General features: G+C 35.2%; 1 protein-coding gene across 9 annotated transcripts in view; it reads right to left on the bottom strand.

The window, feature by feature from the left end:
• The window catches only part of PDE4D (phosphodiesterase 4D), a 700,504-nt gene that overhangs the window by 9,798 nt on the left and 663,742 nt on the right, over positions 1-26,964 (bottom strand). For 8 of the 9 annotated variants that reach the window (XM_087958384.1, XM_087958385.1, XM_087958383.1 and 5 more), the window contains 5 exons: positions 13,984-14,077; positions 2,343-2,515; positions 1,616-1,714; positions 1,360-1,524; positions 952-1,051 (listed from right to left, as the gene is read on the bottom strand). In XM_087958384.1, coding sequence (XP_087814510.1) covers positions 952-1,051; positions 1,360-1,524; positions 1,616-1,714; positions 2,343-2,515; positions 13,984-14,077 — 631 coding nt within the window. Of the gene's footprint in view, positions 1-951; positions 1,052-1,359; positions 1,525-1,615; positions 1,715-2,342; positions 2,516-13,983; positions 14,078-21,187; positions 21,601-26,964 lie in introns of those variants that run through there. The other variant, XM_087958389.1, reaches the window with a different exon arrangement.

The following is a 26,964-nucleotide window of genomic DNA, read 5'->3' as shown; positions in this document are numbered from 1 at the left end:
CACCTACTTTACACGTTTGTTAAGAAACATAAAAGAATGGACCACTATGAATATACATACATAGTGGTGGATTCTCCTGAATGGAATATAGATACATGTGCATGTTGTGTGCCACAGCAGGGGGCACATAAAGCAATAAAAATAACGATGTCTTTCTTCAGGAACTTGTTTCCTTAAGAGCTACACAATTAATCAATTTCTTGCTAGTAGATGGTGGAAGGAATGATGGATTGCGAGACTGGCTGGGAAACTGTAGCAGAATTTGAACAGGATGATTGTATGATTGCAGTAACAGCCCAGCAGTATAGCAGTAGTGAAGCAGCCACAACTTCCCTTAATTTCATTCTCTTGGGAAATACTGTGTCCTGATTTTGGACGCATTATGTAAGTTAGCTCATGTAAGATACTTTTGTTCAAAAATTGTTCTCTATGATTCACTACTTCACTCAGGTAAAGGTCGTGACATCAAGAGTTTTAATAGTATAGAGATTCCAAATGGGCCAGAAAACCCAAGAAAAAAATATAGAGCAGTGATTTTCAAGCTCAGCAAGATTTGTGGGATTCAACTCCCAGAATTCCAGTCACCACACCCATCTTAAGAGTTACCAAAGTTGAGAAACATTGACCTAGAGGAATAAGTAGCATTCAGGGACCTCTATCAGAGGAAAACTGTCTTAGATTTCCCAGATGCGTGAAATCCTTAGACAAGCAACAATGGAAAGACCTTGAATCTCCAGTTGACTGAATGAACAGGAAAACCCATTCCTCAATTTCTCATTGTGACAAAGGGACACTGGACTAGAAATATACTTTTGATGACTGACCATATGATGTACGCAGAAACTCTACATATCGAAAACCACCTTAAAAAAAAACACCTCCTCTTTGTTGCTTGTCCAAGGAATCGCAAGTATATAGATAATCAGTGGAGCCAGAAATAAACTAACTTACTTGTATTGATAAGAAATTGGTTTGAAACCCCAGGATGGTCAACATCATGTATTGCACTGGCAAAAATAGCAGCTAGAATCTCCAAGTCTGTGAAAACAGCCTAAAAGAAAGAAAGAGGAAATATTTAGGAATAAGATAGTGGAATAAAGAAGAATGACTAATGGAAAAAAGTGTTTTAAGTGAAAGAGAACTGCATTGGTCCTCCCTTTTAAGTTTGAATCTATTTTTTTCTGGTGGGGAGGGAATTAAAGTCCAATTTACAAAATGTTTTTATAATAAAGTTCAAATGTTGGTAACTTCAAATTAAAGTTATTTTCTCAGTAACTAATCATTTGGCAAGCTACCTTAGAGTATTGAGAGACATGAAAGTATGTTTTTTTTAATTTCACCCAGATATTGCGGACTTACCTCCAAAGCTGGGGTTGACAAAAGCACATGTGTTGATTGTACAACATCAGCAGCATGTATATTGTTGTGATATGCCACATCTGCATGATAATGGTCCTCCAGCGTCATCAAGTAGGTTATTAACATGTCTGGTAGAATTTTAAATGTTTTCAGCAAATCCCGTTCCTGCAGTCACAGAGAGAAGTAACTATTTATTCAGTATAGGTAAAGCCTTCTGGAAAAGAAACAGGAAAAAGTTGTTTCCCCTTAAACATACCTGAAAGATTGTATACATGACAACTGTCAAAGGACGGTTCCCAGATAATTCGGCTATTTTAAACACTTGGAGGCCCCATTTATTTACATCTTCTAGCTCCTGATATAAAACCAAACAAAAAACAGAAACTGTTACCCTGGCTTTGCAATAGAGTTTGCACAAAACATCTGCTTTTGACTTTCTTTGTATTTTAGATCTTAGCAATCTATTTTTTCAGATTTCAAATAAGTAGTAGAAATGTTGCTCCAAACTGCATGTGCTGAAATGCCTCAGTATCGCCCTGATGCTCTGATACAGCAAAGAGCATTAGGAAATATTCCAGGGAATGATACCACTTTACTTTTATCTTATATTTTGAGAATACGCTTTTAAGTTTCAAAATAATCAAAATAAATTAATTTCCTGCAAATATATATTATTTTTTTTTGGCTTTCTTTTGATGTAAACATGGCACCTGGATTTTTGTTAAATTCTATAGGTGGTTTTATTTAAAAAAAAAATCCATTTGACTTCTACAGTTACACAGTTCTGATGCACAATGTGCTAGTGAAAAATTGAATCAGAATCTTTATTTGACTCTACAAAATCAGTGTGTGAGATTTTATATACATGACATATAAATTAATATAGACATATGAATGTATGTAAATATTTGTGAATGTAATGTGACTGTATTTGGATCTGAGTTGCAGATACTAAATCAGCTGGAAATCAACATTACTCTTACCTTGGATAGAATATCTTCTTGATCTGTTTTGACTCCAAATTTGGGGATGCTGGAATTTGTTAAGCTGGAACTGTGCGTCAACTTTTTTACTCCACTGATTTGAGACATAGGCCGTTTCTTTTTCTCTTTTTCTTTCTGTGTTGGAGATGGCATTTCCACTTCATGCTGCTTGTCTTTTAAAGAAGAGGGGGAAAAACCCATCTATAATCTATTTGTAAATTACAACTACCTCGCAAGAAGTAGCATTAAGTGCAGCATAGCTTTTCATAAAAACGTGCTTCAAAATAATTTTGAAATAAGAAAGAAGCAAGTGAACACAGCAAATCACCATCAGACCTATCTACTTGTTCTTTTTCTAGTTCCGCTTTAGCTATGAAAAAGAGCTGGGTGGTGGTACTCTTGGGCCAGTTACTCTGCCTTTCAGCCCAACTTTATTATTGTTAAGGTTATTGTGGGAACAATAGAAGGAGCAGGGCATATTGGACATGTTTGCCATCATGAGTTACTTGCAAAAAGTAAATAAATAAATAACTGCATGAAAATCTAAGTTCAGGACCACTTTATAGATTTAAGCAATCTTACACTGGTCATTTACTCTCTCAGTAGTGCAGCAACATTGACTTTACATACAGCTACAAAATCTAATGCTATTGATATGAAACAGCTTGAATATTGTGAACTAAAAAGTGAAACAAGAAGCCATTAGGTTCTTAGGTCCAAATAATTTCTTTTCAGTTCTGATTCTTAGGAAATTGTTTATATCATTTTATGCTTTCGTAAATCTTGAGTGATGTTACCCCATTATTGTAGTTTGAGTAAAGATCCGACCTCAGTATTTCCCATGTCTCAAATCTAACCCATCACAAGATTGTCTCTGAAGTGCAGTGATAATTATAAGTTGATGAATAAGGTAATTATTTTTACAAATACTAATTCAAGAATATTTGGCTCACAGTACAATTTATCTCGCAAATAACAGATTTGCAATATCTGTCAACAGATGCTTCTCTTTTTGTTGCTAGTTTGGGAACACTGCTGAAAATGAGTAACCCAATTTTGTGCTAGTGTATTGAGCATAACTAGGACAAGATTTACTCCAATTACACTGACAAAAATAGGAAATAATAGGTGATTGAGCATAAAAAGTTGGCATATATTTTATGAATGAACAAATGAAAATAAATAATAAAGGTGCTACAATATCATATTTATTTAAAAGGCAAAGTACTATTGTAGATAATAACCTCAAAAACTGTATCTAACTGGAAAAATTCTAATTGTTGCTATGAACATGCTGCAAGAAAGATCACAATCATTGTCTTGTTTTCAACTAACCTTAATTTGTTTCATTGAAACCTAGTTTCAACTATAGTCTATTCAAGTTTCAACTATAGTCTATTCAAGTCTATAGTCTATTCAAGCAAGTCAAATTCAAACTTGTTCCTGAACTTGATTTATTCTCTCCTCCCCAAATGTTTAAATATACTGTAGTTTCAGTTCAAATAATTAATAGCAATTAGCTGTAAAGAGTAGACAATGTTTTTGATAGCCTTCCTTTTGAGCAGATATAATGTACACATTCAAGCAGTACCTTCAAACAAGGCAATGTGATTAATGCTTATTAACTCCCTGTGAGTTAATGAGCTCATCCTAGGTTGATCTAAGGTAAACAAAGGCATTCTCCGATCCTGTGACATAAGATTTTTTGCATACGCATATTGAACAGAAAATCAGGCTCAGTTAACTATCCTAGCTCTTAATCTCCACTGCCACAATTGATGGCAACAAACACAATTGTGCTATCTCTAACACTAGATTGTTCTCCACCAATCTAATGGTCTCATACATGCTGTACTATTACTCCTAAATATTCCTGACAGTCAGCACCATTATATATACTTTCTAGATAAGGTAGAGATAATTCAGGTTCCCTCTCCAAAAGTTCCTATTATGCAAATTAGGCAGAGAAATTAAATCTGGCCATGTGCCTGAAATCTATTTAAGATCTTCAACTCAGATCAATGGTGGTTTTGTAAGATTATCAACATGGAACCAAAACAGCTTATATTATATAAGGAATCTATGTTAATTTTCCTTCACATAGAAGGGTCATTGCTAAATGCAGGAAAACAAAATAGTCTACTTCAATCAGTTCTTTCTCAAATTCTTATTCTTTTTCTTAATAATATTGTATCATATTCTTGATGTCAAATCTGTAAAACCATGTGATGAAATACTATTTTTTATTTGGAGACTCTTTTTTCTCCCTTTCTTTAGATTAATGTTAACAAAAAAAAAAAAAAAAAATGATGCGTGTACAAAATATTTAAGAACTGCATGCATGTTTCGGTTTAGAAATGGGGAAAGTCTATTGCCACATGTATGTATTACCACAGATCCTTTCTTTAGTCTTTTAGATTAGGCTAGCATTTACTGGAAAAAGCAGAGAATTCTGATCCGATTGCTACAGACAAGTGAAAATGTCACCAATTTTCAGCCAGAGGCAACCAGCCCTTTCCTATTCCTTTACTGATCACCAATTAAACAAAACAGAGCAGAAAAAAAAAAAAAGATTTGAACCGGCACAAACTAAAAATAATGACTCACATGTATGCTTTGATGTTTATAACTTCAGTCATATGAACAAAGTTTAGAACCATCAAAAGAAAGGGCTTTAAAGCAAGATGTCAGATGCATTCATGTGAAAGCAAATATTAGAGGGGTCAAGGAATTCCAAGGGATTTCCTAAGGTTTCATTCAAAGTGAGCAAATCTTACGAATGAAAGCAAATATACGTGTCCCAGAATAATGTTGCAGCATCTAATCTGGGTCAATCACCAGGACCAGAGGATTTGTCTTCTGAGCTTTCAGACTCGTGCTGGAGCCCATCTTCAGGACACTTCTCTCTAGCAGACTGTGTTTATAGTGCATGTTGTATTGTAAGTGGCTTATTAGATGTTGATTGGGGATGTGTTGATGGCCATCTTTTAAGTCATTAGCTGTCCTTTGCTTGTGCTGCCTAGCCCTCACCTTCTAAGTACTTGATGGGCTGGTGGTAAATCAGCACTCCTGTTGACTGGTGAGGGGCCTGTTTCCCAGGCTTCAATCACTTTCCCGGCTGTTTTTGTGCCTGCCCATCCAACAATTTTAGTAGCTGCAAAATTGAATGTCCTTGTTCATTGCAGTGTGAGGCTACCAATGAGTTTGGGTCTCCTCGTCTGACCGCTGATCAAATGTTACGTCTTCTTATCTCAAACAATTTCTTTCCCAGAGATATAATTATTCAATTATTTAGGGGGTCCTATTGTGCTCTATTCAAAAGAAAATAACATATTTCTATCAATAATTTAAAATAAAATAAAATAAAACATGATCCAGAATTGTTCAGATTCAGCAGCCTTAACGGTAACTTTGTGCAAGGTTTTAAGGCCTTCTTTATTAAGAAGAGAAGGGTAAAATCTTTTATAAGACTTTATCAAGAAAATAGGTAGGTTGTGGTATTGTTTTTCACATTTCTCCAGTACCGTATATGAAAGACAGCTTGATCACTACCATCTTGCACATGGATATTTTTTTTATCATTTTAAAAAAAAGTCCCGCTTTTTTAAAAATAAAAAGTCTTTGAGTTTGATAGCGTACTATCTGTCCCAGAAGGATGTACTTTCTGAACTTAACAATATGGGCTGTAGGCTTATCTTTTCAGAGGTTCTACCGGTATACAAGGAACAAAAAGGGAAAGGGCAGTGTGTAGCAGAGTTTAATGTGTGGCTAAAGGAGTGGTGTAAAAGGGAAGGCTTTGGTTTTATTCGTCATGATGTCTGCAGCTGGTCCAATGAAAAACTGTACAAAAGAGATGGTTTGCATCCATCAAAGAAAGGGACTGAGTTACTTGGCATTAAATTCACAGATTTCCTGGATAAACATTTAAACTGAACAGCAGGGACAGAGAATTAATGGATTCAGAACATCTCTGTCCTCAGCAACCTAAAACTAATAAGGATACCAGTGCATGCAAAATAGATGTTTGTGCAGGTAAGATTATCAACCTTGATGCCAACCAAAACCAAGCATTTAATAGTGAGTGCCATACCAAGTGCATTAATCAAACAGGTGGCAAGAAAGTAGGGGCAGGCAGGCACAACACAGGTTATGGAGACAGTAAACACAGTCAGACATAAAGATCTCAAGTGCCTATATACAAATGCACAAAGTCTGGGGAACAAACAGGGTGAACTCGAACTACGAATACATGAAGGTAAATATGATATAGTTGGAATAACAGAAACTTGGTGGGATGAAACCCATGACTGGAACAGACTGGTAGAAGGATACAAACTATTCAAAAAGACCCCATAAAAGAGGAGGTGTACTGTATGTAAAGGACCACTATATTGCTAAAGAAATGCATGAAACCAAAGATGAAAACCACCTAGAATGCATATGGGTCAATATAAAAGAAAAAAAGAATGACATGGCCATAGGTGTATATTATAGGCCACCCAATCAAGCAGAAAAAATAGATGTCCTTTTTGCCAGCCAACTAACAAACATATGCAGGAAACACACAACAATAGTAATGGGAGACTTCAATTATCCTGATATCAATTGGAAAACTAATTCTGCACCAAGTGAGAAATCAAATAAGTTCCTAACCAACCTAGCTGACAACTTTGTTGTCCAAAAGGTAGAGGGTGAAACTAGAGGGAGAGCCATACTGGACTTAATTCTTACAAACAGAGAAGAAGTGATAGAGGGAGTTGAAACTGCAGGAACCTTAGGTGAGAGTGACCATGTCATACTAGAATTCAACATAACACAAACACAAGCAACAGAACATAATGACACCAGAGTCTTGGATTTTAAAAGAGCTGATTTCAATAAACTCAGAGAGAACTTGGGAAAGATTCCATGGATGAAAATCCTAAACAGGAAAACAACTCAAGAATCTTGGGAAACTCTAAAAAGTATGATCATAGAAGCCCAGACCAGCACAATACCACTGAGAAAGAAAAACAAGAAATCCAAGAAGAAAGCAGCATGGCTGCACAAAGATCTCTGTGGCAAATTGAAAGAAAAAAAGGACAAGTACAAAAAATGGAAAGAAGGACATACAACTAAGGCAGAATATCAGCAGATAGCCAGAATCTGCAAAGACAAAGTCAGGATAGCAAAGGCTCAGAACAAACAAAGACTTGCAACAAAAGTCAAAGATAACAAACAAAAAAAAGTTTCTTCCAACATATAAATAACAAGAAAAAAATCAAGGAAACAGTCAGTCAGAGAAGATGGCAGGGAAGTATTTTTTCCAGATGGATCTTGACAGACTAGAACACTGGGCCATATCTAACAAAATGAAATTCAATATTGAGAAAAGTAAAGTCCTACACTTAGGTAAGAAAAACCAAAAGTACACATATAGACTGGGTGAAACCAGGCTCAACAGCAGTAACTGTGAGAGGGATCTTGGAGTCCTAGTGGACAACCAGCTAAATATGAGCCAGCAGTGTGCAGCAGCCGCCAAAAAAGCTAATGCAATCCTAAGTTGTATTAACAGAGGGATGCAATCAAGATCAAGGGAAGTACTAATACCACTCTATAAAGCCTTACTAAGATCACACCTAGAGTACTGCATCCAGTTTTGTTCACCACATTATTAAAAATATGTTGAGACTCTAGAAAAAGTACAGAGAAGAGCAACCAGGATGATTAGGGGACTGGAGGCTAAAACATACAATGAACGGTTGCAGGAACTGGGCTTGGCTAGTCTAGTAAAGAGAAGGATCAGGGGAGACATGATAGAGGTCTTCCAATATTTGAGGGGCTGCCACAGGGAGAAAGGGGTCAAGCTATTTTCTAAAGCGCCTGTAGGTCAGACAAGGAATAATGGATGGAAACTGAACAAGGAGAGATTTAACTTGGAAATAAGGAGAAACTTTCTGACAGTGAGAACAATCAACCAATGGAACAGCTTGCCACTCAAGTTGTGGGAGTGTCATCACTTGAGACTTTCAAGAAAGAGATTGGACTGCCATTTGTCAGAAATGGTGTAGGGTCTCCAGCTTGGGCAGAGGTTGGACTAGATGACCTACAAGGTCCCTTCCAACTCTGATTATCTGTTATCTGTTATCATAATAGCTAACCAGGTGTCTGTAGGAAGCACACAAAAAGTATCATAATGTATTCTATATATTCATTTCTATAGATAAGTCCATTTCCATTTTTAAAAGCTTTTTGGAAATTGTCTAGTAATTTTTCTTGCCAAGGGTCACAAAATCCAGTTTTCTATCTAATCCTCTGGATAATGAAAGGGGTGGATTTTCAAAACATTTGTTTCATTTTGGATCTGACTCACAAGAAAGAAAAACTAACAGCATTAATAAGGCAAGTTCTAGTCAATTCTGTCATTTCCATCATGCATCATTCTTCATCACGTATTGTTGGTTGCCCCACATATCTTGGCAACAAACTATTGTCTGGAAGTATTGAGACTGAACTGAGAAGTGGCAACTTTGGCAATAGTGCACAACTTGATAAGCTTCTTGTGCCAATGCTCAGGCCCTAGAACTGATTAACTGTAATCCACTAATGTCATGGATGTTGTATTATATAATTTTGATGGAGGTCATCACCAATTCATGGTGTGAAGAAGCCTAGTCTGCAATAAGATCCTGGATACTTCTGCCTCATTTTACCAATCTACAAATACTTATCACTGAATATTATACTGCTTAATAATTGTTTCCAATAATTTTTACTAATGAAAAGCGAAGTACTGAAAACAATTTTGATCAATTTACTTATTTGTCACTTGGTAAATTCCCCCAGCCGTTTACTGACAGTTGAGGGATTTTTCAGAAATTATCATAGAGACTATGGCAGAGAGAAGTGAGACATGAAAATTATCTTTTTTAGTTTCTGCGTTCTATTTCTCCCAGGCAGCCGTCTTATCTTCCCCCCTCTCCTCCAACACTTCTGTTTGATCATCAGCTGATGATGGGAGAAGGCCAAGGAGAGGGGGAGGGAGGGCAAGGGCTTGATTGGCAGCTGATTGTCTGTCCTACTGCACATTTTCTTTACAAAAAAATCATACTAGCTAATAAAAATACATACAAATAAAACTTTAGATTATTCCTCTATTTTCCAAATTCCATTTCTATTTTTCCTTTGCTAATTGTATATTTCAAATAGCAAGCAATTTGAATATGGACTCTGCTTTGTTATTCATCTTTAAGTCAGCACAGCAGTAATGTTAGAATATTTAGACTGAAAATAAAAGAAGCAATATATTGCTATGAGACAGAACCTTGCATGCAGCCAATTTCGTTGATGCTATACAAACAGAAGTCAAACTTAATAAATTCCCTGATATTTTGCTAAAGAACTTAGGTGAGCCCCATCTTGTCTTATTCCTGCCAAGAACATTCTGAACCAACACATGTTTGGAATCATACCCAGATGGCTCATGAGCGCACAGGGAATTAGTGAATTATAGTTGCTACTTGTTACCAAAATTGGAGGGATGGGGGGTTATGTCGATGTTGCTAAGGTTATGTTAAACACAAAAGCCCTCCATAAAATGAACCATCGGCTAAAAAACTCTGATAAACAACATGAAAATATTATTTGACCAAACAGCACAAATCTATATCAGGAGTATATTCTTGAGAGGCAGATGTCTTTGCTGATTGGATCCAATTAGAATATTTAGACAGATATTTAGAACATTTACACCATTCATAGAATCAATTCAGATCTTTCTATCACAGCATATCCATATACCATTTCCTAAGGTTTTTTTTTTTCTTTAAACATTTCACTTCTGTTCACTTCACCATCTGTTCATTTTTTTTCATTTGTTTTGCGATTCTGTCTTCACATATTCTCTCAGTATTACCAGGTTCACTCACTTTTGTCCTCAATCTTCATTTCAACATCTATTGAATTTTCATATCTTATTAATTCACTAAGTATATACAGTAGTTTATAGGTATCTTGTTTCCATTACATTTATTTTTATGAAATACTGCACTCTTATTTTCCAATAGTATAATGGGCAGAAGAACATTTGTATGTACAGCCATTTTTGCTTTATTCAAGAAACAGCCATTCTATCAACTTTGCAGGCCATATTAGAACCAGAAGCTTCCACGCTGCCATATTCTTGAGCCTGGGAATTTAGGAGGAGGGATTTAGTAGAGCGTATGTAGTTAGACATAATAGCATTCTTCTTGTCAGTCAAGGTCATGTTGTTCCTGCACCTGGAAGAGGCATAGTTGAAGGGATGTCTCAAGTTGGGAGGGAACGTGATTGGGCCATGTGATGGACTGATGGGGGAAGGGGTTGGTTTTGTCTTTTTGAATGACTGAGGGAAAACCTGGAACTCTCAGATTCACGTTTTCCCAGATGTGCCAGTATACCTACTCTAATAAAAGGAACTTTTCAGAAAATACCTGTCTTGGGAGTTTTTGGTTGGACGCTACTTTTTTCTGGAACACTGACACATTCCTCATAAGAGACTACCTTATTCCCACTATCTTTCCACTTACATGTCTTAACATTTCTCTATCCAGATTTATAAATGCACTTCAGCTTGTCTTAAATACAGCTAGTTTAACATCACCATACTTATTTATTTTCTATCAATGCACTAAATAATGATTATGCACCATCAAATGGTGTTGACTTTTAGCAACCAGATGGCAGCCCTGAAGATGCTCCAATAAGGCTTGGGACTTAGAACCCTGACACCAGATAGATTTCTTCCATGAGAATCTGTCCCTAACCTGATCTCTCTAACAGTGTGTCAATTGCCAATGCAACTGAGTCTGTCCATCTTTCCCAGCATTTGCAGCTGGCTGCTATGGTGCTGTCAGGCATGCATGTGCTACAAGAGTGTGGTTGAGCATATGTCCTGTAGGCAGGTGCTATGGAGTATGAGATCCCCAGGTTCCCGTACGCCATAGCTGGGTAGCTCAAGAGAAAAAGCAGTGGGAGTCACTGAGAGTGAGTTGGATGCCAAGTAAATTTTCTTAAATAAATAAAATGACTTACAGGACAACTTGTATTTTTTTCCTGCCAGCTTTTCCATTGACTTTGTTTATAAGAAGCTGGCAAGGAAAGTCTCAAAAGGTGATTACGTGACTTTGGAGTGGTGCAATTGTTCTGTGAACCAGTTGCTAAAAGTCTGGATTGTAATCATGTGATGATGAGGATGTTAAGATGTCACTGAATAAGTGATCATTAAAATAAAATTAACTGTATAATAATTTCCATTATCTTTATTTGCTATTGTCATCATATTTTATGAATTTTTCGTGACCAGTCTGATTCTACTTCTCCATCTATTCAAGATCTATTTTTGAGACTACCAAATAATGACCTATTCTATCCTTTCCTATTTTAAAAAAAATCATAATTACATTAATCATGATTTTTATTCATATTCCCTGCTATGTATTTGCATTAATAGTCTTATGTTTAAATCAATATTTCAAATGAAAATGTTTCAATTCAGATACTCATCAAACTATCACTATTCTTGTTTACTCTATGGTCTTTAAATGAACCAATCACTTTTTCTAGACTCTCTCTTCCTCCTATCCATCCATCCATCTATCCATGTCATGTAATAGAATAATTTCCTCTCTAGATTGCATTCATTCAGAATGCTGCTTAATTTCTCCAAAAACTTATCTAATTCTTCCATTATCATCAGTCACTGTGGCATAATATACCACTATATTATGGTATATAGTAGTATAGTGACATTCCGTAACCTAAATGATACCAATTAATATACTGTATAATCAAACCTATACTTTCACTTCCCTGAATGTATTTATTCATTCCATTCTACTATATTAGACAACCTTCATTCATTTTCTTTCCTAATTCATTCTGTTTGCTATTCACTTCTACCATACTCTTTCATATGCCATGAAACATCATCAGATGGGCCCACGTTGGCCATATGTCTTTTCTTTTTTTAAGGCAGAAAGGTATAGATTAGTTAAATTACCTGTACCCTGTTCCATTACCAATATCCTCTGATGATGATCAGTATTGGTGAGTATGGGCACATTCTTCCACAAGCAAAATTAAAGTCCAGATTTTACCCCAAGTATGCTCATGATATTCTTTGAAAGTTTGGAGCTCCAATCTATAGAACTGCTTTGTAGGGCAAAATGCTTTTGACTAGACCTCACCAAGTAAGAAATGTATGCAGTGTATTGACACATACTCAAGACACAGCCGCAGGAGTTGTGTTAAATCAGTGGGAGGGCAGCAAGACAACTAGAGTCAGTGGGAGAAGGTTGTTGTGGTCCACCGGCAGCCTGCGGAGACGGCAGCAGAATCGGGTGGTGGGGAAGAACATGGGCCAGTTTGGGAGTTTGGGGAGGACTTGGATGAGAGTCCTGCATCTGATACAGAGATGGGGCCAGGGTCATCTGGGAGTTATGTGCTGAATCCAGAGCCTCCAGAATCTGACAGCAGCGAGGCAGAGGAACAAGGGGAGCATGTACCCAGTGCACGTGTGCACATAGCTGCCAGAAGGCAAGAGCAATTAAGACAAAAGGGGTGATTCGGGAGTAAGGCTTGGAGGTGATTGCCCCTCCCATAAGATATAAAGGAAGGGCAAAAGGACAGGAACCTTTGCAGGAAGCACTGTTGTTAGCTCTGGTTGGTTTGGAACCTGAAAGCTCCATGGTGAATTTGTGTTCCATTTGGTTTTGAAAGACTAATTGGTACTTTAGTCATTGGCAGCACTTCAAGAAAGATAAAGGTGCATTCTTATCAGACTTCTCCCAAAGAACATTGGCAGACTTCCATGGGCCTATTTATAACTGGTTGAGACTCATTATGGGCTGTGAATGATGATAATTCATAGCTGTTGAATTAACAGTTGAACTTAACGTATGTTTGTTGGTGTCTCAGGAAGCCTTGGTCAGAACAAAGGTTCTGTAAAGACTGATGTCTCAGGACAATTGGGGAAATAGGTGGACTGATGGAATGATTCATGCTGATGCAGGAACAATCTCAGATAACTAGCAAGACAGCCGGGCTGACACAACAATCCACATTGGATTCAAGAAGACCCTGGGGTAAGCAGAGGAATGAGCAGGTTGATCAGTAGCAGCTATGGGAAAACCTTTGAAAAACTGGAAGATGTATGGACCTGCAAGAGGACCTATGTATTTGTAGTTGCAAAAGCAAGATGGGTGGAATAAGAAAACCATTCAGATGTAGGTTTCATTTGGGTTTAATGAAAATATCATCATCAAATGAGTCTGAAATATTTTAAATGTGTTGACTTTTAGTCATAGTCCTTTGGGAATAGTTTTGTAGGTTTGACAAAGGCCCATGGATAATGTAGGCCAATGGATAATTTCCTCTCTAGATACTAAGTCAGTTAGCAAAAGATCATCTGGTAAACTCTTTGCCACAACTCTTACCAACTTTTATTATAAAATAAAAGCAAACATTGTATTTAATTAATTAATGCCTGTTTTATTATATACACATAAATACATATGCATATATGTATCTCTCTGTGTATATGTATATATAATGATATCCTGTAGAAGCTAGTGAAAACAAAATTAAAAAAACAAGGAATACCAGTTGTTATAATTATGCTTACCCAAAAATGTGTTGGATATATATTCAGAGACTTGATTGCCTGATCGGCTCATTTCAGATAAGTGGGTTAGCTCTCGATTGAGCATTCTTTTAAACTGTAAAGAAAAACAAAAGTGTATGTCAATGGTCAGTAAATGGGTATATGGTACAAGAATTGTTTAAGAACCTTTTTTAACAGATATGTTCAAATTTTCAATTCAATATACCACATTAGCTCAATGGCATAATAAGAAGTAAAATCAGATTCTCAGGGAAAGTGTCAAAGTAGGCTTCACCAAATGTATTATTCCATGCATCATTTTATATAAAGAGATACTGAAAAATTGGTATCAATATGAATAGAGATCAATTTCATTGCTCTTATACTAGTTAAAAATGTATGATGAAGGTTTATAATATATACACATTCCACCCAGTGGTGAGATTCAAATTTGTTTACTACCAGTTCTGTGGGCATGGCTTGGTGGGCGTGGCAGGGGAAGGTTATTGTAAAATCTCCAGTTAGAGGTTGTATTTGCTGATTCTCCGAATTTCCGCTACCGGTTCTCTAGAACCAGTCAGAACCTGCTGAATACCACCTCTGATTCCACCTATGTTCTCATGAAATAAAGAGAACAATTTTCTTAAATTCCTACTTTTTTAAGTGACATCAACAAGCCATCTCTTTCCAGTGGAAATAATTAAAATTACCTAGCAACGTTAGACATTTCTACAGGCAGGAGTAAACCGTAAGTCAATTACTTGTTACCTAGTTACTTAAACATCTGTATACCTAAATTTACATGCCTAAATTTTAAAATAATAATTAATGATCCAACTGCTTTGGGAACTAGGTATTTGGATTTTATTGCGGATATAAGCCATTTTATAAAGCAAAACATGTACAGGTTAAAAAAATACACCTTATGAGGATCATGTAAAAAATAGAGAAACTGGCTTTCTCAATTTAATGACCTGTAGACAAGATTACACTTTAATCCACCTGCTGATTGAAGAGCATGAGCTCATGATGAACACTCTTTCAGGCACTTGTGAAGGCTGGAATAAGCTATTCTAATTATCAAAAAGCGTAGTTCCATCAGTTTTCTAATTGTGTGAGTTCATTAGTGGCGGACAATCAGGCTTCAGCCTACCTCAGCCTTGGTATCAGTTTTGCAAGTTGGGGTTCATAAACTTTAGAGGACAGTACTGATTGTGACTTGCGTTTTATTAAGCAGCTTGTGTTTTAACAACGAAAGTATTGCAAGGTTTTCTGCAATATTCTTTTACTGTAAGATTGTTCTTGCTCTAAGAATTCAAGGCCTACAAATACATTGCAAGAAGCAGAAGGGTTGAAGGGCTGCCACCATTTGTTTCATGCTACAAGAAAGCTCCATTCTGCAGTCTCTGGTGACTTGAACGGCTGGCCTGATGAGTCATACGAAAGGATGATTCCCATCAGCAGGAAAGACATAGAGCCTCCAGGGTATGCTATCTTTAAGCCTCCCCTAGTGCTGAACTAAGCCTGTCAGAATTTTTCCATATAATTACCATACGGGGGCTGGGAATTAGGCGTTATATTCATCCATTACTTACGGAAGCAACCTGGTTAGAAAAGGCTGGAAGAATACAGGATTAGAGTTACTTGGGGTGGGGGGGAGGAATAGCTCAGATTGTGATTCTTCCATATGCTAAGAAAAGGTAAATTTTACAATTTACTTAGGTCTTTCATATTCAGAAAAGCTAGCCACTGGATTATTTAGAAATCTATTGTTTATGCTATTTGATTTAAAGCTACATGATTTTTGCAGCCATCAGCTTGTGAATGTATAGCCTGCTCTGTCAGTTGTGTTTTTTCACATATACTGTTTTCTTCTCCACATCTGTTCTCAGTGAATGGACAATATACGTTACATAAGTAAAGACTTGCTTGAAAATGATCCAGTGTAGGATAATCTGCAAGGGGTTGCTCTCCTCATTTTATATATCAGTTAGTTATCTGTGTCCTGATATATATTGCAGGAAATACGACTTCAGCAACAGAGTGGTCAATGTCTGGAATACTCTACCTGACTCTGTGGTTTCTTCCCCAAACCCCCAAAACTTTAACCTTAGACTGTCTACTATTGACCTCACCCCTTTCCTAAGAGGTCTGTAGAGGGCGTGCATAAGCGCACCAATGTGCCTACCATCCCTGTCCTATTGTTTCTTTTTTTTCTTATTAGTATCCATTTCATGTATTCATAACCATGTTTATACTTATACCTGTTATCTAATAATTGCTTGACAAATAAATAAAATAAAAATAAAAAATAAATAAAAATAAATTATCACTTAAACTCCATACATTAAACAAGTATGTTGAAAACTGAACTGGGCTGAGGATACACTAGTATACAAGTTTAAAGTCTATTTACACTTTTCCTTTAGCCCATTTATACATGTGCTTTTACAAGTTTTCTTCATACTGCTTCTCACATGTTCCATTCCTATTTTGCATGGTAAATCTCTGGATGAATAGGACATTGCTCAATAGTACATGGGACAAGTATATGCAAACAGGTTCTGTCCAAGTGATTTAGATTACAGTTTTCATCAGACCTTGGCTAATAGTCAAAAAACTACACTACAGAGTACACAATATTTAGGGTTAACATTAGAAATTTGTAATTTTTAAATAATATTTATTATAATATTATATAATATAATATTTATAATATAATATAAATATATAATATTTAATATTAATATTTATTTTAAAAAATTACAAATTTCTAATGTTAACCCTAAATATTGTGTACTCTGTAGTGCAGTTTTTTGACTATTAGCCTAGGTCTGATGAAAACTGTAATCTAAATCACTTGGACAGAACCTGTTTGCGTATACTTGTCCCATATACTAGAGAAAGGTATAATATTTATTTTTTGTGTGTCTTTGACACATAAACCTCCTGGTGATAGACCAGCCTAATTCATGTAGTTTTCTTAGCAAGATTTTGGAAGTCGGTGAAATTTGTCAGTGTCTTCTTCGTAGGGCCAAGAGAGTACAACTGGCCCAGGTTCACCATCTTGGCTTTGTACCTAAGGCAGAACTAGAACTCACTGCCTCCTGAAATCTAACATCAGGCTACCTCTCTATTTACCTCTCTATCTACCTCGGTGGCCCAGTGGTTAGAGTGCAGTACTGCAAGCTACTTCTGTTGCAGCCAGCTGCCTGCAATTTGGCAGATTAAATCTCACCAGGCTCAAGGTTGACTCAGCTCAGCCTTCCATCCTTCCGAGGTGGGTAAAATGAGGACCCAAATTGTTGGGGGCAATAGGCTGACTCTGTAAAACTGCTTAGAGAGGGTTGTAAAGCACTATAAAGTGGTATATAAGTTTAAATGCTATTGCTATTTGCTTTCTAAAAATAACTCATATACACTAGTTCTAAACTTGTGATCATAATTGACCACAGAATTACTGTTGTAAGTTAAGTGGGTCACCATGTGACTTCACTGATTTTATGATTTGTTTCATGGCAATTGTTAAGTAAATGCAGTAGTCATTAAGCAAACCCATTCTCCCCAATGGCTGTTTTTGTGGAAACCCAAACCAGCAAAAGTGGAAGCCAAGAACCAGCAAAAATCACAGAAAGTTGTTGTCAAATGTCCGCATGATATTGTAAATATCTGAAAATGTGAGATAGTTACCAAACAGCCAAAATGTGATCATCTGACAGCAGGATGCAGCTGTTGTAACTTCAAAAGTGGGTTATACGTAGCTTTGGGGAGTCCACCATAACTTCAAATGGTTGCTAAATAACTGGTTTTTAAGTGGGGACTACCTATATTTATTTCTAAAACAGGCCCTCTGGGTGAAATAAAGAAGGATAGCATGTATGATAACCTTCCACAAAGTCAGTGTTTTGGCATGAGGAGAGACACAAGAAGTTATTTTAATCCTTAGTATTTTTCTTCATGGCACCCATCTCCAAGCTAATGCTCTCTAGACATGTTGCATTAGGACTGACCAGAAATGGCCATGCTCCAACACTTCTGGAGTATAACAATTTGAAAAATGCTGCTGTGAGACAAGGATATTTAGGGAAATGAAGCTATCAAATATTTTAGATAAGGAATAAGGTATACCTATTCCAATCTAATGCTAGGAAATATATCCAAATGCAGGGGGCATCAAATAGCACTGTGCTCAGCACAAGGTATTTTTTTTAGCCTTCCATTTGAAGATGGCTCAATAATGAAGGCTAAGCTCTCATTATTAATTTATTTCTTCTCTGAAGCAACCATCATAGGGCAACAGGGAAGAAAATTAGGATCCAATTAAAATGCCTACTTTGTCCTGGTTATTTCAAGATTCCAGGGCAGCTGACGTTACTCATTCTGAACATGGAGAAAGGAGCTCCTTACACAGAGCTTTAGTGGCGGGCAAAGATTTTTCTAATGTGCATTGAGCAAATACATAGAGCTATCCTTGCCACAGTATCATAGACTGAAGATTTGTGAAGGGCATCAAGTGAAATTTAAATTGTGACTACGTAATTATTTGAGTCTGTTCAGAAAGTTGACCAGAAACAAAACAAACAAACAAACAAACAAAAAATTAAAGGAAAGAGGGAAGGCTAGGCTGGGGTACTCACACCCTCCCAATATTATATAAACCATCACTATTGTCCAATTGGAAAAGAAGGTGATAATATAAGGTAAAATCTTACCCCTTAAAACCATACTTGATATTCTCAGAAAACCATAGGTATCATTGGTCTCTGATACTGATGCAAGACAAAAGCCTTATGCTGGTTCCCACCTTAGAAAATGGAATTCAATCTGTTGCTAGTTACACTAGGGTCTCAACCTGATACTGGGAAATTGTTGCTATGATAAAAATCTATAATGTATTAAAAGGTAGAATAGAAGCAACTCTATGATTTCATATCAGCCATTATTTTACCAAGTCCGGCTTGAGTCAAGATGATTAACTCAGCTAAAATAAAAGAGGAAGTATATTTCTGTTTGCAAGATTACTCTGCTGTTAATTATTCAACCTTTCCAAGCATTGAAACGTTCTTCTTTCCAAAGAAGAATGTGTTTTATGATTGACTTCAGTTAATCCCAAATCACAAGGATACAACATAAATAAATAACTCAACATAATAAATGCAATGAGAAAAAGATGAATTCTATGTCGTATAGATCCAATACTTCCTACCTAATTCTTTCAATCCTGTAAAGAACTGAACAGCATAATACAGAATATTAGCAATAAAGCCCTAGTATTCCTAATTAGAAGGCAATACAATGAGATTCCCCGCCCCCCAATGAGCATGTATAGAATCACACAGTTTAGGTTCCTACCTCATTTTAACTTCAATGAATCTTAACACATATGGAAGCTATGGATTGCTTATATATTTTTTAGCATTACCAATTTAGGATATATATTCTCCAAATCCAAATTCCCCATATGTTTGTACTGGCCAGTCATTCGGAGATATATGTGAAAATGAAAGATAATAGGAATACTGTAGATTCCTATAGGAATGTTACAGTCCTTTAAAACCCAACTAATTTTTCAAGGAAAAAGATGACAAGATCTATAATTATTTGGGTTAATCATAAGAAATAAAGTTGAACATTTTGCAGGGTAGAATTAAATTAAAATATAGATTTTATATGAAACTGGTCATAAAAATATTAATTGTTCATTTTCATCTGCAGTGAGAAAGAATTTTTCCTCACAAAACTCATAACATTAATGATAATACAGCAAGAAAAGCATAAAATATAATTTCTTTAGTGAAATGTATTGCTGGAAACAACAATACCATACTATATTTGAAAGTCTAAACAATCAAGTTCAGTTATTAAGGCTTTTATTGTGCTTACTTGTATTTATTGAATAGTTGCGTTAAAAACTCAGCATTAGTAAATGATCCAATAAATGAACATATAATTAAACTGCTGTTTTAGCCAAAAATATTGGGCTGTTATCTGCTATATCACAGTTAGTGAACTGATCATCTTTTCAGGAAGATTTCTTGGGATCAGTTACTCTTCATTCCAATGCACTCTAGGAGCCAAACCACATGCACATAGGGCTTCACCTACTTCAGTGGTTTGTCCAAGGCCACACAGTGACTTCAAAAGAAGCAAAGATCCAGGCTTTCCCTATCCAACATCCTTCAACATAGTACTCACAATGTATAATTACTTAGATTATACACAGTGTGGTTCACCTCCAGGCTACCATGCTGGAAAAATCTATCCTAGTCCAGCTTCATCACTCCATCCTACTGAGACCCTTAATATGAAGAACTATTACTATCACAGTTAAATTCAATCACTTTCTGTTGCTATTTATTGGTCACACAAGGACAGAATTCTAGTTGTTCTATTGATTTCTTTACACAGCACATTTTTAGGGATAAGGTCTACGCAGAAAAGGGAAAACGTTAACCTATTTTTACATACAACACCATCCTTGCTTAGTCAAGTTATTAATCTTAATTTGACTAAGTGTGTTTAGAAAAAGAGAACATTGTTCCTTGGCATCTTGAGCATCCAGAATATACATAACAGGAGGTGTGTGTCATAAGTTCATTGTTCTTTCTTAGATTAGAACTGCATATCACAATATATATGATGGTTTGTATTCTGATCAATATAAAGGAACAAGCCAAGCCATTTTTTTAAAAATTGAGGCTTTATAAATTAATTCTAAACAAGTTGAGGTTGGCATCCTCAGTGAGAGAGAAAAAACATTTCCAAACATTCACTATTTTAGAATGGCTTTAATAAATTTTGAGATGTGTGTCATAAACAGAAAGCAAAAAATAGAGGCATAATAATTGCAATATTTGCATATTAAGAAAGCAACATGAAATTACACATTTAGCCCTTATTGTTTATATGTTCTTTAATGATCTTCTCCTTGGGGATTGAAAAATAGCACAACATTCTAAGCTTGGATTTCCCCAAAACACAATATTAAAAGCAGTGATCCTATAGCTGCTAAGCTGAGAATATGCCCTATTCTCAGGACTGCGCAACTCTGTTATAGGTACCTTTGAACATAAGTGAATGTTAGAGGGAGCTCACTGTTTTCAATTACATATTTTAAAGTTACTTTAACATATCAGTAAGGCCTCAATCTATAATAAAAAAAATCAATGTTCAAGCAAACACTGCATGCAAACAAACATGATTTAGAAAGTTCTTAAATTCCTACCTTTATGTATCCCCAAGATACTGACAGTAAATAGTTTGCTTCGGGCATTTTTGATGCTTTTAGTATTACCAAATTAAAGCAGAATTTTCGATCCTCTGTTATTACTGAGAGACAGGGAAGGAAAGTATGCTGAATCCTTTAAACTGAATTTTGATTCTCAGTTTTGTTGATTTATAAATTTCCTGCAATTAGGTATAAAACAGATCATTTAACTAGTGTTCCAGTTAAGAGATCTTCGATTATTTTGGACCCATTTGCAAAATTCCAAAGTGCTGTAAAATTTAAGAACCTGGCTTGAAAGATATATTGCACAAGCTGAACAGAAATCTGAAGGGCAGACAGAGATCTGCATATTTCCAGAACAGCACGACTTGATGAATTATGTATATCAAGATGCTCAGCTGCTGGAAAAGACTTGTTCTCTCAATAGCCTTCCAAAAAAGGATCTGCAGGGAAGCTACAACCAGTGTCAAGTAAACCCTCCCATAAAATTCAGATAACAGCCAATCCCGTGCTAGCCAAAAATACACAAAAGCAGCAGAGAAAGCCGTGACATGTGTGTGCTAGTTTCTGATTGGTGCTAAATGCCATTTAATAATGGCTTTCCCGCAGCATTTATTTCACAGCAGACATGATTAATTAGCTTAACCTTTTGTGTGTGTCAGTAACGTTTATTAGCTCAGGGAGAGAGGCTAAATGAACTCAGTCAAATAAGCATAGTGGTTTATTTGGTCAGTCTAAATAGCATTTGGGTTGAATTCTTTAACTTTCTATCATTAAAAATACACAAACATACACACATTTTCAACCATACACGCATGTGCATGTGAAGTTTTAAGTCCCTACATTCAGCAATTCAATTACATCTCATTCTGACAACATCATTGCAAAGCATTTATTATTACTTTAATACAAAAAGCTTTCGAGCTGCCTAGTAGCATTTAAGTTTATATATGGCATTAATCGGATGAAAAGAATAGTACTTTGTTCAGCTGCTTATTGTATAGTAGGCACATCTGCATTCAACAAAAAAAAAAGAGGTATCATTGTAACTTTCCTACCTTTAGGGATCCTAACAAACATAACAATATTATTGGGGGCGAATCATTTTAGTATTTGAAAGAAAATGCAACAGACATTTCTTGACACCTAAAGTAACACAATTCATATGAAATTGATTCCACTTCATTGGATGAAACATTAATCTAACTTCTATCAAATATGAAGACTGGTGAAAAGATTTTAGGTTTCTATTATGAATTTTCAATATAAAAAGATAGGGTAAAATACATTTCTGTCTAGATTAAATTACATACACATCAATTTTTTATATTGTAGTTACTTCAACACTGTTTAAAGCAAGCTAACCCCCTCCATATTACAAATAGGAAGTCAAGGAAGTAAATCAGTAGTAAACCCTAACGTTGGTGCTATCCAGATCTTGGCTAATAGAAATTGTGGCCCAATACATTATACAACAAATATATTGAAGGATAGCTGAAGTGGTATTCAAAAAGTGTCCAGCAAGCTTTTTCATACATTATGCTATATTAAACCATGATTTGGCATTATATATGTAAACTTTAGGCTCTGACAACCAATTTCTCTGGCATACTATGTCAGCATTTTCTTTAATTCTGACCATATCATGTTACATTATGTTCAGACAAACAAGATTTTTCAGATTATTTTTAACACAATTTTTCAGTTTATGTTCTTATGCCTAACATACTTATAGAATTTATAACTAAAAGAGGCTACAATGAATGAGAACATCGAACAGATAGATTCAAGAATAAGACCTGTTCAAAACTACTTTTTGATACAATAGTAATATTATTTTGTCATTAAGTGTATGTGTGTCCATTTGCATATACAACACAAACGTTTTAAATGCAATACTTTTGAAATTTAATTTAAAATGGTTTTTTTTCCTTTCAAAATGTATACCTTTTAAAAACAGTATTGTTATTTTTGGTTGGACTGAGAATTTGTAATGAGCCACAAATATTTTAATTCAGTAGGGAAAATGTTTGAAACCACATAACTGAGCCATACTATTCATTATACTACTTCCTGATTTGTTCTGAATTAATGAGGTCAATCAGGGAATGCTGCAGCAGCACATTCATTCTTTATTCATTTCAAGAGAGGCTGTGCACACACCAGATTCAACGAAGTGGACAGACTGTGCTCAGCTATGGGCTTATTGGACTGTTCCTACTGACTAACAACATTCATAAGTAAGTACCAACTGCAGACCTTTTGTTACACAGAATTCTGCTTCATCAGCTCAGTGCAGGCATATATTTATATATCAGCATCATGCAGAAAGAATTCCACAGATAAATCCTCAGGAAAATAAAATAGGAAAAATCAAAAGAAGTACAGACCAGATAAACAACTATTATTTAGAGGACAAGCGATTAAATATTGACAACTGATAGTGAAAAGAATATGAATATTGGTAAATAATATGATAATTTTAAGTTCAAAACAACAAGTGTTAAAACAATTTCAACCTGATAAATAAGAGCTTTGCTTTCCATGAATATCTGTAATATCATTCCTCAAATGGGGTCTTCCAGATAAATAGATAACACAATTGTTAGTTATACTTAGGGAGAAAATAATACTTCTAAAGATGTACTCTTCAGTCAAAATCTGTTCCATCTATTATTTATTATTGTAACCACTTATTTGCTATGATATATTACGGTTCTAATTTACATAATAACCAAAGTTTTCTGGGCTAATACTAACTTCAGCCCCCAAAACAAAACAAAATAGTCAAGTGGCAGTAAAAAAATCAAAAGTAGACACAGCTGTGGATCTGTCCATGTAGGGAACAGGACTGACTCAAAAATCATAACAATAACAGTAAAGTTATTATTTTACATGATTTCACCTTAACAAGGCCACTGGTGCTTCCAAAGCAGTTGTACCACTCTTGTTTTGTGAAACTAAATTCACACAACAGGTAGGTAAAGGGTTCTTTGAGAAAAGCAACTATCACAAACCCAGTCACATGAGAATGCAAAATCTGTACTTTGTTACAGATGTTAGACTAAGGTTCATGTGGATACCACCTCCTTCTTGGAGCAGTCATGTGTAGCAGTGATTAGGATCAGAAAATAAAAGCAGCGGTGAACAAAGGATTGCTTCCAGCAGTGATTTGTTGTCCTTCAACACTTTTCAAAAGAGGTATTCCAGGATACGGAATCAAAGTCAAATTACCTCTGAGTATGTACTCAGCAGGTTGCTGAAATAATTTTTTTTTCTTGACATGTAATATTCACATTTCTGAACTAGGTATCTTATTTTCACCTTACTGTGTATGCTTCTAATCTAGGAAATCATCATTGCATTCACTGAAAATGTGGCTGTAATGTATTTCTTAAAAAACTAAGACATTCACAAGCCTACGGCGTATTGGTATGCAAATATATAATCATAATTATATTTTAAAGTATGATTGCTTTAAAAGCAGATTTTGAAATTAAAACTATATATGTAAATGCTTTTTAAAAATACCATATATCCTGAGGATGTTAAGTAGTATGAAATCGTATCTTGAAGCTTCTTTACATAACTGTGTTTTCCAAGAACCTACTATATGTTTTTATTCAAATCTTTATAATTTTGTAGACTTCTTCTAAGTCCACAAAATGAATTTTATGTTATAACTCTTAAAAGTAGAGCATTCTTGTTTTATAGCTAAGTGTGACAAACTTTTAAAAATGTGTATCTGATTCATCAACAAAAGAAGCTTTTTGGATGACAAGAAAAGAAAAACAAGGAAGTTCAGTTGCTTCTCAAAAAAGCACCTTTGGGACAACTATGACCTGGATGACTAAGAATCTCCATAGACATTAACAAAAGAAGTAGAACTACATTTACAGTAATATATAAAGAAAAAGTTTATTGAGCAGTAAAACTTCAAGATCTCTGATTTAACATATATACAGTATCAGGGGAGCAGGATTTTCAAGCTTATCTTTGAAAAGAACAATGTATATAGGATGAACTATTAAAAATAATATAGTTTGAAGTCTTCCAACCAAAATTACTGCCCAAATCTTCAAAGTTATGGATATAAAAGCAGAATTTAAGGAAAAAAATTATAGAAAAAGGCATCACTGCAAACCTCCTAAAACATCAAATAACATATATTGCAAGTCTTTGGGTTAAGAATGCCCTGGTTTAAGGATAATCCATAGTTAAGAATAGAACCTATTGCAGCAAAATTTGTGTTAAATATATAGAGATTCAAATTAAATACACAATGGTTCAAGCTCATTACACAATACTACTTATATAGAATTTCATTTTTAATGTAGGGCAGTGTGCTCACAGTCAAAAATGACAATAAAGGTTATCTTATCTTATAGCATTGTATAATAATACTATTTTGGCTCATGTAGAAATTCAACTTAAGGACAGACCTTGAGATAAAACTCGTTCTTCAACTGGGACTAGCTGTACCATCTACAAGAAAACATCAGGATCAAAGGCTTTGCATACAGGTATTCCTCACTTAACAACCGTAAATGGGTCTGGGATTTCCTTTGATAAGTAATGCGGCTATAAAGCATGATATCACATAACTGTACTACTTTGCAGCAGAAATTCCCGCAATCCCTGCTTACTTCGGTTAAGCAAGGAGCAAGCAAGATGTGTTTCAATTTTTCTGCCAGCTTCTCCACTGACTGTTTTTGGGAAGCAGGCAAGGCAGGTTGTAAATCTTGATTATCTGAAGAATCAACATGATGCTGATTTATAAAATTCAAATTGTGAGAGATAGACAAGACAGACCTGGAATTCTTAATTGTATGAATAATGTTGCTTCACTGATACCGCTTAACCTAAAAGCCAATAATTCACTATATTTTTCCTCTCTCTTCCCAATATATAACTTCGACATCTTCAGTGAGATAACAGATTCTGGAATAACTTAGTTATAAGGCGCCATAGCATTTCATTCATTTGCACATGGTGCCCTCTAGTGATACTAGCATAGCATTTCTAAGCATTTTTAACAAGTTGCTCAACTGCAGATTGCTTAATAAAATGCTTCATTTCATTTCATTTCATTTTCATATCTTGCAAAGAATTAGGGCTTTTCCTGAAGTTTGAAAAAAAACCAGTTTGTTAAAAAGTATATTGATTGAACTCTTTATAAATGCAATAGATTGGATATTCAAGTAGTCTTTTGCACAAATTTTTAAAAGTTATCCAAGCAGATAAATAAGCCTATCTCCTCCTTTACATGGAGGTGGGCTTATTTATATGTTTGGATAACTTTTAAAGGATTTTTAAAACAATAAAACTTTGATCCTGATTATTGTATATAGCCATTTGTACCAGTAGTCAAACATGTAGTAAAAAAAACCCTCAAATATTTGAGTGTTTCAGTTATGATGAAATATTTACTTTTTGTAAATTGAGTTGTTTTAATTGACTTGAGAAATATCTTACTTCCTGAATCCAAAAACAGGTATTTCAGATGACTTAAGAAATGCAGACATACTTTGTTTTAATTATTCTTTCTAACGTGTATGAAATGTTTTTAAAAAGATACTCCTGAATGATTAAGATCATTGTTTACTCGTGCACAAAAGGGAAATGTGACATTACAAAATCCAAAACTGTTAAGAAAATACTTTGACTTAATAAATTCTTAATGCTTAATTCTAAATGAATTACAGTGTTTGTCCTTTGCACTAAACATAACATAAATTTGTATTTACTAAAAGACTCTCTAATTCACAACAATA

The sequence above is a fragment of the Notechis scutatus genome, chromosome 2 (assembly GCF_049901735.1).
Source record: "Notechis scutatus isolate UNSWTSFEM ecotype Mainland chromosome 2, rNotScu1.2, whole genome shotgun sequence".
Classification (NCBI taxonomy): domain Eukaryota; kingdom Metazoa; phylum Chordata; class Lepidosauria; order Squamata; family Elapidae; genus Notechis; species Notechis scutatus.
This window is presented reverse-complemented; position numbering and strand designations above follow the sequence as displayed.